Consider the following 13,200-nt stretch of genomic DNA (forward strand, 5'->3'; position numbering starts at 1 on the left):
TGAGAGGTAATATAACACTTTTATTAAAATAGAAATAAATAATCACGATGATAGATGGTACGGTCATGTCAAATGATGGCGGCTTAAAGTGAAATTAAAACACCCAGTGTGCAAATGAAATCATGTTCAGCAGGTGGCACATGATGGACACTTCCAGCCTGACTCAGGTGTGAGCCAGGATGGTTTGTTTACAGTCTGGACAAGCGTGTTCCTGCCCCGCCCCCGGCAGACCCACCGCATGCTCGGTGGTGGAGATCAACAACGTGTCCAGTGTGATCTCCGTGCATTTGGCGATGAAGCGAATGAAGGGCCGCACGTCGCCCTCGTTGGCCGTGTCCAAAGCGGCGTAGTATTCGGCCCGTTGTTCTTTGCGGATGGTAATGGGCGGATACCGAGCCTGCATGAGCGCCAAGTTCATCAAGAGCCGCGACGTGCGCCCGTTGCCGTCCACGAAGGGGTGCACGTACACCAGTTTGTAGTGCGCCAGCGCGGCGTACTCCACCGGGTGCAGCTGCAGGGCCTCGTCGGAGTTGAGCCACAGCACCAGCTCCTGCATGTGCCGCTGCAGGTCCTGCGGGTGCGGCGGGATGTGGTGGCCTACGAACACTTGGTTGGTGCGCAGCCGCCCGCCCTCCACGGGGTCCACGTAGCCCAGCACTCGCCTGTGGATCTCCAGGATGTCGGTGACGCTGATGTCTCCCGTTCTGGACAACAGCGTGGTGTTGATGTACTTCATGGCCGCGTCCACGCCGATGGCCTCGTTCTGCTCCTGCAGGCTCCTGCCGGGGACGGCGTAGCGCGTCTCGATGATGTGACGGATCTCGGACAGAGTCAGAGTGCTGCCCTCGATGGCCACCGTGTGGTAGATGTGGTGGTAATACGTCTCCTCCATCACTCGACGTAGCGCAGAGTTGCCTTTGGGTATGGACATGAGTCTGCGCACCTTACTGTCGATGACGCCAAAGTGGCGCCGGTCTAGCTCCTCCACCAAGGGCAGGGTGCGGTCTCGGCTCACCAGCGCCCTCTCGTTGCACGGTGAGATGGCCAAGGCTTTGGTGTACAAGTGGTCCGCCTGCACCACGTCCTTCTCCTCCAATATAGTCCCCAGCTCCGTCAGGGCGTCCACGTAGTCTGGATTGAGACTGAGTGCGTGCACCAGCAGCTTGTGGGCTTTCTCTCTCTTGCCATGTTTCTTCATCTCCTGCGCCTGCTGCAGCGCCGCCCGCGCCTCAAGAACCATCTCTGCATCACAAACACACAAGTTGTCACATTCTTCAGTGTGCCTAATAACCCTTGTGCAACACACACTCTTAAGTGTCAAAAGTCAGCAATAATAAGTTAATTATTTTTATTTTCAACGCTTGAAATCCTTTAACAACTTCATAATATTATGTTAGATCCACTATGGACTGGACTCTCACAATATTATGCTAGATCCACTTGACGTCCATTGCACCGGTCCCCTCCAAGGTTTCTCATTGTCCCATTGGGTTGAGTTTTTCCTTGCCCTGATGTGAGATCTGAGCCGAGGATGTTGTTGTGGCTTGTGCAGCCCTTTGAGACACTCGTGATTTAGGGCTATATAAGTAAACATTGATTGATTGATATCATCTAATGATAGAAAGTGTTATGGCCTTTTTATCAAAATAAAAAAAATACTGAAAAAAGCAAAATATGCAATATTTCTAAAAATAAATTGTAGAGTGGAATATTTGAGGTTGGGCAATCAATAATTCATGATAACAAAAATGTTTATACAGTAGACAAGTAAACCAAAAATAATATTTTTACAGCGAGAAAAAGCAGGCAGGACTTGGTTAAGTTTATTAAATAATGCAAGTCGTTTTTCTGCCATGTTGAATATAACTAACTGCCCAAGATGATCTTCATTGCATTTCAGCGGTTTAATTGCAATTTAACTCATCTACGCTCGTCAAAGCTCTTAGAATTTTGCATCGTGGTTTTCTGGCACAATCTGGGAGGGGCTAAAATACACCAAAACGATATTTTCTTCTTTTTCATTGGGCAAGAATGAGATTTGACGGGTTTTAAAAAGTCTCTTAAAAAATAGTGGTTATAATGGGAATAACGGGTCGAGAAAGGGTGTAGACTTTGTTTGTATCCTATTCTGACAGCGTTACAATCTACAACATATTGCAATTCTATAAAAAAAAACAATGGCAAAATTTCATGCCACTAACTGTCAAACTGTTCAATCATATCCCCCAAGAAGCACATGTAATGTTAACAGTTAGAAAAAAAACCTCAATTGACAAATCAGATTAATTTAGTGCAAGGAAACGTACTATTTACACAGCAACATGTAGAGTTGTAGTTTCCATGCTCCTCTATCTTTACCACAACTCGGCCACTCGGGGGAGATTGTGCTTGTTTCACTTCTTTAGCTTAGTGGGAATGTAAATACAGTAGAAGAAGAGACTGTCAACCTCCAGATCTAACCAACCACTATAACTTTCCACTATTTGGTGTTATTGGTAATGTTTAAATGTGTTGAAATGACACATGTGGTGATTATGATCCACAAAGACATGAAAAATATTATTTTAGTCAGCTTTGACCCTTTACTGTTATTTCTAACAAGGAAGTGAATTACCTTTAATTGCTGATCCAGGGTGTACCCCGCCTTCCGCCCGATTGTAGCTCAGATAGGCTCGAGCGCCCCCCGTGACCCCGAAAGGAAAAAGCGGTAGAATGGATGGATGGATGCTGGTTTATAAATGTTAATATGTTATGTTTAGGCCTCTTGTCCACATGCAAACACATACTTTCCTCAAAAACAGACTTCTGCAAACACTGGCTAAAGTGTAGAGTTCCAAAACGGTCCACTCAGCGTATGCGTGTACGCGCCGTGATGACGTCACGGTTGTGCGCTGTCATTTCCACAGCTCAGCAACAAGCCTCGCTGCCTCAAACACACTAGAAGAAGACTTACTGTATGTTTGAAAGTAAACATGCTGCTATTTTCACTACATTGACAAAAAAACTGTTTTGGATACAAATGCTGTCGGACCGCCAGCTGATGGGACAACTTTGACAAGCAAGACTTTTTGCTCTGTGTCACAAGAAAAGTGCAACTTTATCTCATGTTTTTAATCCTTATTAACGACAGATTATGACGTTAACTAACGTGTGTTGCTTCCATTTGTGTGGATGGAGCCTGAGCGACTAAAACAAACATGATGGAGCTTCCTTCTTGTTAGTGTGTACTGATGTTAAAGGGAAATTGCATTTTTTTTTTGGAATTTTGCCTATCCTTCAATTAAGAAAGACATGACGGATGGATTAAAAAAAAAAGCATTCTAAATATCAAATAAACGTAAATAAAAGTCTGCTTACATAGGAGCCAATGGGAGCTCCTCTTTTCTGCCCATAAAATCTGATAACCATTCAAAAAGCACCAACAATACTCTATTTACATTTCGTGACTTGAATATTAAGTAACTAAAACAAACAGTGATATTGTTATTATAAGCGCTAACACAGACGACCTATTTTAGCGGCGCCTTGATCACTTCCTGTGTGCCGATGTTTACATCATCAACTGATCAACTTCTTCCTCCCTTCCTTGCTCCCTGCAAGTTTATTGTAGATCATAAATCATGCATCTCACCTGAAAAGTAGATGGCTGAAGATATAATCCGACAAGTTGGGACACTTTGACAGCCATTTAGGATCTGGAACTAGCGAGAACGACATAAAAAGCACTTTCCCCCCCCCGTGTCTTCGCGAGGATTATGAGACATTTTTCATCTCCATGGGAATATATGAACATCCCAGCAGTGGCATCCTAATGACACCAGACATTGCACAGTAAGTGATGATTATTATTATGTTTGTTGGCTCTCATGAAGACTGCGGTGAAGACTGCAGTGATGAAGAAAAAAGCACACGTGATGCGTTTTTTAATTAATGTGCCGTGTATGTTTAAAATGATCAAAATACGTAAATATTAAATATTATAAACGTGCTCGTTACTACATTACATATATATTACATCATGTATATACAACTCAAATGGAGGTGTTGGGTTGTTTCTTGAGGGGCTCTATAGGCAGAATTGAACGGCTCCCATAGGCTCCATTGTAAGCGGACTTTTTAGAATGCATAAAAAAAAAATTCATCCGTCATTATGTCTTCCATAATTATTGTAAATGATAGGCAAAATTCCAAAAAAGTGATGTTCCCCTTTAAAGACAATGTACACATAATTGCACATGTATCACGGTATTGATGACGAAACGCATTATAATTCCACGACCGTTTTGGGCACTTAGCTATTCAAGAGGTTCTCTTGGCTCCTTGTTAGTGTGCACTGATTTTAGAAAAATAATGTACACTTCACTGCACATGTAATGTTGCTGATCTAACATGCTATAATGTGTTGGGTTGTAGCAACACATGCACAAATAAACCCTTTTAAAATGAATATTCATATGTTCTCAGGGCTCTGTGTAAGTGCAGACTGGTTTTCAAGATAATGTCATGTACATGTCATGTAATGCTACCAAGTCAGCTTGTGCTGCTTTTCCAGGCTTCTGATTGGACCAAATGTACAGCTGCCTACATGTTCAATATTGAAGTGCAATTTTGTTTGTCAATACTTTATTTATCTATCTTATTTTATTCATTGTTTTGGTGGTGTATATTTTGAGTGTCCCCCACCCCCTCCTTAACATATTTTGTTGCTTTCGGTTGTGAACAGTGAAGGACGGAGAACTAGGGCCTTGTCCATAGGTGATTGTAAAACGTAGAACAATATTAGGTCATATGGTCACCTCTGTAAGAGGAACGCAATCCTGGAATAAGTTGCCCACACACATTAGAGACTGTGATAACTATCCACTTTTCCAAAACAAATTTGAACACTGGCTAAAACTAAATCAGACATGCACCCATTAAACACTGTTTCCAGACTCCAGCCTGTTCCAGTGGGCTTCTGGCCAGCGTATTTGAAGCTGTGAGTGAATTGTCTGTCCTGGTCTCTTGTCTTGTAACGGTGTATTGCAACCGCTTGTCTTGTCGGTTTTATCATGTCTTATTTATTTGGTTCTTATTTCTGTCATCATGGTTTTAAAGTCTTATGTGTCTCACTGTGTTATTTTAGAAACCTGCCTCGGGACTACAGCTGAAAATGAGCATTTATGCTAAGGCATTTACACTGTTTATTCAAGTGTTAATTAATGTGCACTGTCCCAATTAAAAAAATGGAAAATAAAAAATAAAAATAAAACATTTAGCTAATAGACAAGGTATATTTTACTGTTATTTATTTTATTTAACTTGTAGATTTAAAAGTTTACATTCCAGTCAAAATGTTAAAATATGTATGAAATACAAGTTTATTGCATTTGAAAGGATACACATGCATAATTAGAATGAACTATCATTACATCAGTAATTAATTTATTGTAAAAATAAATAAATAATAGCAATAATATCGTCTGTTGGTAATATTTTGTACGGTTAATATATCGTCGAGTAAAATGTGTTATCGGCCGAGAAGTTGTAACGCGGTTTATTTATACCGTTTATCGCGACATCCCTCATTGTACGTAACAAGTATGTGTTCAAGTATAGTACAATTGGCAAACAACGTTGTTATTTTAGAAACCTGCCTTGGGACTACGGCTGAAAATGAGCATTTATGCTAAGTCTGGCGCATTTACACTGTTTATCCAAGTGTTGATTAATCTGCACTGTCCAATTAAATAAATGGAAAATAAAAAATAAAAATACAACATTTAGCTAATAGACAAAGTATATTTTACTGTTATTTGTTTTATTTAACTTGTAGATTTAAAAGTTTACATTCCAATCACAATGTTAAAATGTATACGAAATACAAGTGTATTGCATTTGAAAGGATACACATGCATTATTAGCATGAACTATCATTACATCAGTAATTATTTTATTGGGAAAAATAAAAAATAGTAATCTGTACGGTTAATATATCGTCAAGTACAATGTGTTATCGGCCAAGAAGTTGTACCGCGTTTTATACCGTTTGTCGCGATAAACGGTATAAACCGCGGTACAACTTCTCGGCATCACTCGTTGTACGTAACTAGGGATGTCCGATAATGGCTTTTTGCCGATATCCGATATTGTCCAACTCTTTAATTACCGATATCAACCGATACCGATATATACAGTCGTGGAGCATCTGCCTCACAATACGAAGGTCCTGAGTAGTCCTGAGTTCAATCCCAGGCTCTGTATGTTTCTGTATGGAGTTTGCATGTTCTCCCCGTGACTGCGTGGGTTCCCTCCGGGTACTCCGGCTTCCTCCCACCTCCAAAGACATACACCTGTGGATAGGTTGATTGGCAACACTAAATTGGCCCTAGTGTGTGAATGTGAGTGTGAATGTTGTCTGTCTATCTGTGTTGGCCCTGTGATGAGGTGGCGACTTGTCCAGAGTGTACTCCGCCTTCCGCCCAATTGTGAGATAGGCTCCAGCGACCCCCCGCGACCCCAAAAGGGACAAACTGTAAAAAATGGATGGATGGATGCCTAATTTGGACAACCAGGTATGGTGAAGATAAGGTCCTTTTTTAAAAAATTAATAAAATAAAATAAGATAAATAAATTAAAAAAAAATTCTTGACTAAAAAAGAAAGTACAACAATATAAAAACAAGTTAGAACTAGTAATTAATGAAAATGAGTAAAATTAACTGTCAAAGGTTAGTACTATTAGTGGACCAGCAGCACGCACAATCATGTGTGCTTACGGACTGTATCCCTTGCAGACTGTATTGATATGTATTGATATATAATGTAGGAACCAGAATATTAATAACAGAAAGAAACAACCCTTTTGTGCAAATGAGTGTAAATGGGGGAGGGAGGTTTTTTGGGTTGGTGCACTAATTATAAGTGTATCTTGTGTTTTTTATGTTGATTTAATTAAAAAAAAAAAAACGATACCGATCATTTCCGATATTACATTTTTTAAAGCATTTATCGGCCGATAATATCAGCAGGCCGATATTATCGGACATCTCTCTCTCTCTATTTATCATACTTGCCAACCCTCCCGTTTTTAGCGGGAGAATCCCGGTATTCAGCGCCTCTCTCGACAACCTCCCTTCTCCCGACAAACTCCCGGTATTCAGCCGGAGCTAGAGGCCACGCCCCCTCCAGCTCAATGCGGACCTGAGTGGGGACAGCCGTTCTCACGTCCGCTTTCCCAGCAGCTTGCCTGCCCAATGACGTCATAACATCTACGGCTTTTAGAGAGTAGAGTGCACAACAAGCAGAGAGAGTTATTGGTTTCTTATGTGGGTTTATTGTTAGGCAGTTTCATTAACGTCCTCCCAGCGCGGTAACACACAACAACAGCAGTCACGTTTAGTCTACTGTAAAGCAGTTCGTCTGCCATAAACAGCAATGTTGTGACACTCTTAAACAGGACAATACTGCCACCTACCGGATAGCCTGCAGAATACTGAAATTCAAGTATGTCTTTTATTTATATGTATAATAAAATTAAAATAAAATATATATATAGCTAGAATTCACTGAAAGTCAAGTATTTCATACATATATATATATGTATATATATTATATATATATATGTGAAATACTTGCTTTGGCAAATTCTAGCTGTAAATATACTCTCCTCTTAACCACGCCCTTGGCCACGCCCCCCACCCCAAACACGCCCCCCCCCACCCCACCACCTCCCGATATTGGAGGTCTCAAGGTTGGCAAGTATGCTATATATATAAGAAATACTTGAATTTCAGTGAATGCTAGCTATAAATATACTCCTCCCCCCTTAACCCCGCCCCCCAATCTCCCGAATTTGGAGGTGTCAAGGTTGGCAAGTATGTACGTAACAAGTATGTGTTTGAAACAAGCCTCTTATGACAAATAAAACATTATTATTACTAGGAAAGAGCCAGTACCTTGGCTGGGCTTAGACCTGAGCGGCAGCAAGCCGAGTTCCGAGAAGGGGACAGCGAGGCTGGTGGTCTGCGCATGCGGGGGCTGATGAGCGCTCCCCCACAGCTGGCAGCGGAGCTGGGCGATGGCGCTCAAAGACCCGCGGCAATGCTCCTCCACCCCGACCATTGGCGTCAGCAGGGCCACCAGGGACCCCAGGAGGACACACAGAAGAGGGCCCCATCCTCCGAGGAGACGACCGCTAGTGTATTGCCACACCGTCACACCCGCCATGACCCTTCCGGGTTGAATCCTCCATTCTTTATGTCCGCGACACCTTGGCCACGCACTCCAGGGGAGAGGAGAACACCATCAACACGTCGACTCCTAGTCTCAAGTAATTACACTATTTAGTAGCTTTTTAGCGCATTGGCCAACGATAAGAAGACAAAAAAGACGACTTTAACTTGTGGAAAACAACTGTTGTTCAACACAACAGAGAGCTTCAAGTCATACACATCATCGGCTTTCTCCACCCGGACATGTGAACATGACGCACAGCCATTGGTCAGTCCCAAATAGAAGGACGACGGTGATTGGTTTAAAATGCATCAATACAGAGGACGTTCGTAAACGTCTTTGATTGGATGATGAAATATGACGTAATGTCTCTGTCCTGTTTTTTTTTTTGCTCAAAAACACGTCCAATTTAAAATGCAAACCGGTTTTCGTAAAACAACAGACCCATACCTATTATCCCTTAAATTAAATTTTATTAAATATTACAATACATATATTTTGTTAGATGTTCGAATTTATTTTAACCTTCTTACTCTAGGACTGCAACCTTACTAATTACCACAAGAGGGCAGCAGCGTCTCGTTTTTTAAACTAACTTGCTTTTGTCACGAATTACACTAGATTTGTGTGATAAAAACATCAAAAATACCATCAAAAATCTATAGTTTCGTCACCCAGCTGTTAAACGACATTGTACACAGAAATGTGCCAATGCAATGAATTGACCAACTGTGACTGTTTTTGTTTTTGTCAAGATGTAGGTTGCAAGGCCTCATAGCTCAGTGGTTAGAGCACTGGTCTTGTAAACCAGGGGTCGTGAGTTCAATTCTCACTGTGGCCTCTATCTTTACCATGAACTGATTTTACGACTCAGGGGTGTCCAAAGTGTGGCCTGGGGCCATTTGCAGCCCGCAGCTAATTGTTTACCACATTCTGGAAATACTATTGTAAAAATAAAAAAAGTGGAATGAGGTGAAATCTAATGAGAAAAAGTTGCAATGTTGACACAAACACTGCCATGCAGGCTGTTATTTTTTCTTTTGTCTTTCTTTATTTTTCTTTTTTTGCCATTGCTCAAAAAAAAAAAAAAGAGAAAAAATCCATGTTATAATGAATTATTTTCAGGGCTCCAATTACTTCAAATATTTCACTTTAAAATGTTTTATGTGGTAAATATTGCATATATTGTGTAGTTGCCATACAAAAACATCAAAGTTTTCTTTGACAAAAGCGCATAAAACAAACAAAATAATAGTTCCAGCATATAATCGACAGATATATCTGAAGTTGATCTCGTAACTTAAGTGTTGAAAGTAAAAGAAAAAACTAATAAAAATATATCACTTTATGAGTGGGGCATCTTTTGGATCCCAAATATATTGAGTGGTATTTTATTTATCTTTTCACTGTGATTACTCAAAAATATTAAATAATTTAAATCAATGGTGTCCTGCATTATTGATCTTTTAGGGCTCTAATTACTAAATACTGCATATTTCAGTTTTACTATAAAAACAACAAAGTTGTTTTTGGCAGAAAAGCCATAAAACATTTTTATTTTATTTTGTATTACTTCATATCAACTTGAAGTTGATATAGAGATTTACTGTAAGCGTTCAATAATACAATAAAATTATAATCTGACTTATTTTTAACATTTTAATGACTCAGACCCTTTATGGTTCCCGGGACCCCTAAAGGTAAAATAAATAAAAAATCCATATATTTTGTTATGGTTTGAAAATGAAAAAAAAAAAAAAGGCCCCCACATGCTTTAATTTTACTGTGTGCGGCCCTCAGTGGAAAAAGTTTGGACACCCCTGATTTATGTGGACCCCGACTTAAACAAAATGAAAAACTTTTTCGGGTGTTACCATTTAGTGGTCAATTGTACAGAATATGTACTGAATTGTGCAATCTACTAGTAAAAATTTCAATCAATCAATGCAAACAAAGTTTTGCAAACAACCATAAAGTCTGAACAACTTTTAATCTTGGCTGTGTTATTAATAGCATCCCAAAAAAAGATATGTAGATATGAGATTGGGGAGGCTATACAGCAGAGCACTTAATGGGATAATGATCAAGTCCTCAGGTCATAATGTAATAATGACTCTGAGTCCCCACACATTAATATAGTAATTACTCCGGGCTCCTCATGTAATTATGTTGTAATAAATAGAGAGTGCTCCCACAATAATACAATAATGTGCTTATCTACTGTCAGATAATGTTAACCTAAAAAGGTAGAACTATATTGATCCAAAACATGCTCATTAGAAATTATAGTTTTTTATTAAATTGTGCAGGGGTACCCTGTATTATGTTGGTGAATGATGTAATCCAGTGTTACACGCTCCTGTAATATTCTGTGTATGGAGAGCCGAATGTAACAATTACACCACACTTTTCTGGCTGATATATTCGGAATATTGAGTTAACTTTTCTTACATTTATATGACTTTTTTCACATTTAGCTCACTTTTCTCACATTAAGCTCAATCATAAATGGTGAATATAAATGTTAAATCTAAAGGTTAAAATCCAAATGCTAAATCCAAATGTAAAGCTAAATATTTAGAAAAAATGCAAATATCCCACTGTTTTCAGACCTATAAGGGCACACGGACACATGCACATCTCTGACAGCCCGTGCTGTGAATGCAATGTGCAGTGTCACTGAGAAGAGAAATTGACTAATTTACATTTATATTTACATTTCACATTTAACATCATATTTAGATTTAACATTTATATCTAACATTAGGCTTTAGATTCAACATTTATATTTAACATTTGTATTTCGATTTAACATTTAGATTCAGATGTAACATTTAAATTTAGGTCTAACATTGATACTTAACATTTAGATTTAACAATAATATTTAACATTTGACTTTTAAATTTAACATTTACATTTAAATTAAACATTTTAATTGTGAATTTAATATTTACATTTAACATTAAGATTTATATTTACATTTAGATTGAACATTAAAATGTTCATTTAACATTTTGATTTAGCATTTAAATTTAACATTTAGATTTTCATTTAACATTTAGATTTAGATGTAATGTTTAGATACATCTAAATCTAAATGTTTTAAGTATTCAAAAAAGTAGATATACCTTTTTATTTAACACTCTTATTTAAATTTAACATTTATATTTAACATAAGTATTTACCATTTAGACTCAGAGTGAGCATTTAACATTTACATTCAGATTCAACATTTAGATGTATCATTCATATTTCGATTTAACATTTCGATTTTGATGTAATGTTTAGATTTAAATTTAACATGTATATTTAACATATATATTTAACATTTAAAATTGGGTTGAACATTTAACATTTAGATTTAACATTTGGATTAAGATTTAACATTTAGATGTAACATTCATTTTGAGGTTTAACATTTAGATTTAGATGCAACATTTAGATTTTACATTTAACATATATATTTACACATTTAGATTCAGATTGAACATTTAACATGTAGATGTTTATATTTAACACTCATATTTATATTTAACATTTAATATTAGTTGTAACATTTAGATTTAGACAACACTTACATTTAGCATTTATATTCAGATTGAACATATAACACTTAGATTCAAACTGTAGATGTAACATTTAACATTTATATTTTGCTTTAACGTTTGGATTCAGACTTAACATTTTCATTTGACATTTAGATTTACCATTGAATTTATACCTCAAATGTGAAGAACATTATCTAAAAGTGAGAAAAGTGATTTAAAAATTCCTAATACTGTGTATCAGCTAGAAAAGTGTGGTAGCATTTTTATATTTACATATGTGTGACTAGTCAGTATTCATTAATGGATTATTACCTAAGGAATACTGCCTAAATCCTCACAGTAACCCAGTGTAGTGAAAATCATATTAAGACAAAAGTACTTATTGCTTGTTAATATAATATTGTCCCGGCTAGTGAGAGGATATGGCGCTGGTGTGATCCAATTTCAAGATGGTCTCTTGCTAATTCTATTTCCAGCAATCCCTCATATCCTCTGCACTCAGTTTTATGAGATTTTATGACATTTATTAAGGGATTTGATACTTTAATATGTGATGTCTAAATAAAGATAAATAGCGGTACGTGCAATGGCCAGCAGCTGTAAAGCGCCTGTGGTAATGTAGTGTAGATTGATTCCTGGCTCAATGCCAGCTTTGACATATCTTCAGCAGATGGCCATCGCCAGTTATCAGCTCTAAATAGCTGATACTATCACACACACAGCTTGACACTCTGCAGGAGCAAACTGTGGCCCCCAAAGTGCAGGAAACATATGAATGTTGATGAATGTTGTCTGTCTCTCAAACCTGCAAGTCCCGCTGCGCCGTCACTGAGATTTCCCCCCAGGAGAATAACCTGTTGTGTGAGTGTGTTTGCTCGGTATTACTTCATATATTAATGTGCGTTCACACAGACTGCGGTATTTTGTTACTATTTTTATGACAACTTTTATTTTCCTTCAGAAAATGTATCAACACATCTTGCATTGATTAGCAGCGATGAAGAGGTTTATTTGTTGCATACAGGCCCCAGTGTTTATTGTTTTGTTTTTACATATTCAAGCTTGTTAAATGGCAGTAGGAAAATTGACTTTTTAATTGGTTGTATACACATATTTAGGTCTCTGGAGTGCCTGCCCAAGCATCAAATGAGAAATTACACAACCAAGTATTTTGTTTGTGAGCTGCCTATGTCAGGAAATGTGTCTTGAAGCAAACCGTTCAGACGCTGGCCTCTAATTCAATTTAACTAAATTATTTGGGAGCTACCTGGACGAAGATAACCAGAAAAATCTGGCAGGCAAACTCTTCAGGCCAAGACTCAGGTGTCTACTTGCACCTCAATGAGATATAGCACTCTTTCAAGGATAAAATGAATATATTTTGGACAGAGAAGATAGGGGAGTGAGAGAGGACATTTCCAGTGCATCCCGAAAGTAT

General features: G+C 38.2%; 1 protein-coding gene and 1 non-coding gene across 2 annotated transcripts; one reads left to right on the forward strand and one right to left on the reverse strand.

The window, feature by feature from the left end:
- Positions 1-8,486, reverse strand: ficd (FIC domain protein adenylyltransferase). The gene is made up of 2 exons (XM_062051298.1): positions 7,937-8,486; positions 1-1,242 (listed from the first exon to the last, which is right to left on the reverse strand). The coding sequence occupies exons 1-2, from the start codon at positions 8,205-8,207 to the stop codon at positions 164-166; spliced, it is 1,350 nt and encodes a 449-aa protein (XP_061907282.1). The 5' UTR covers positions 8,208-8,486; the 3' UTR covers positions 1-163.
- A 495-nt stretch (positions 8,487-8,981) lies between these two features.
- Positions 8,982-9,054, forward strand: trnat-ugu (transfer RNA threonine (anticodon UGU)). Its single transcript has one exon. It is a non-coding gene; the product is annotated as a tRNA-Thr (tRNA).
- The last annotated feature ends 4,146 nt before the right edge of the window (positions 9,055-13,200 follow it).

The sequence above is a fragment of the Entelurus aequoreus genome, linkage group LG06 (genome assembly GCF_033978785.1).
Source record: "Entelurus aequoreus isolate RoL-2023_Sb linkage group LG06, RoL_Eaeq_v1.1, whole genome shotgun sequence".
Classification (NCBI taxonomy): Eukaryota; Metazoa; Chordata; class Actinopteri; order Syngnathiformes; family Syngnathidae; genus Entelurus; species Entelurus aequoreus.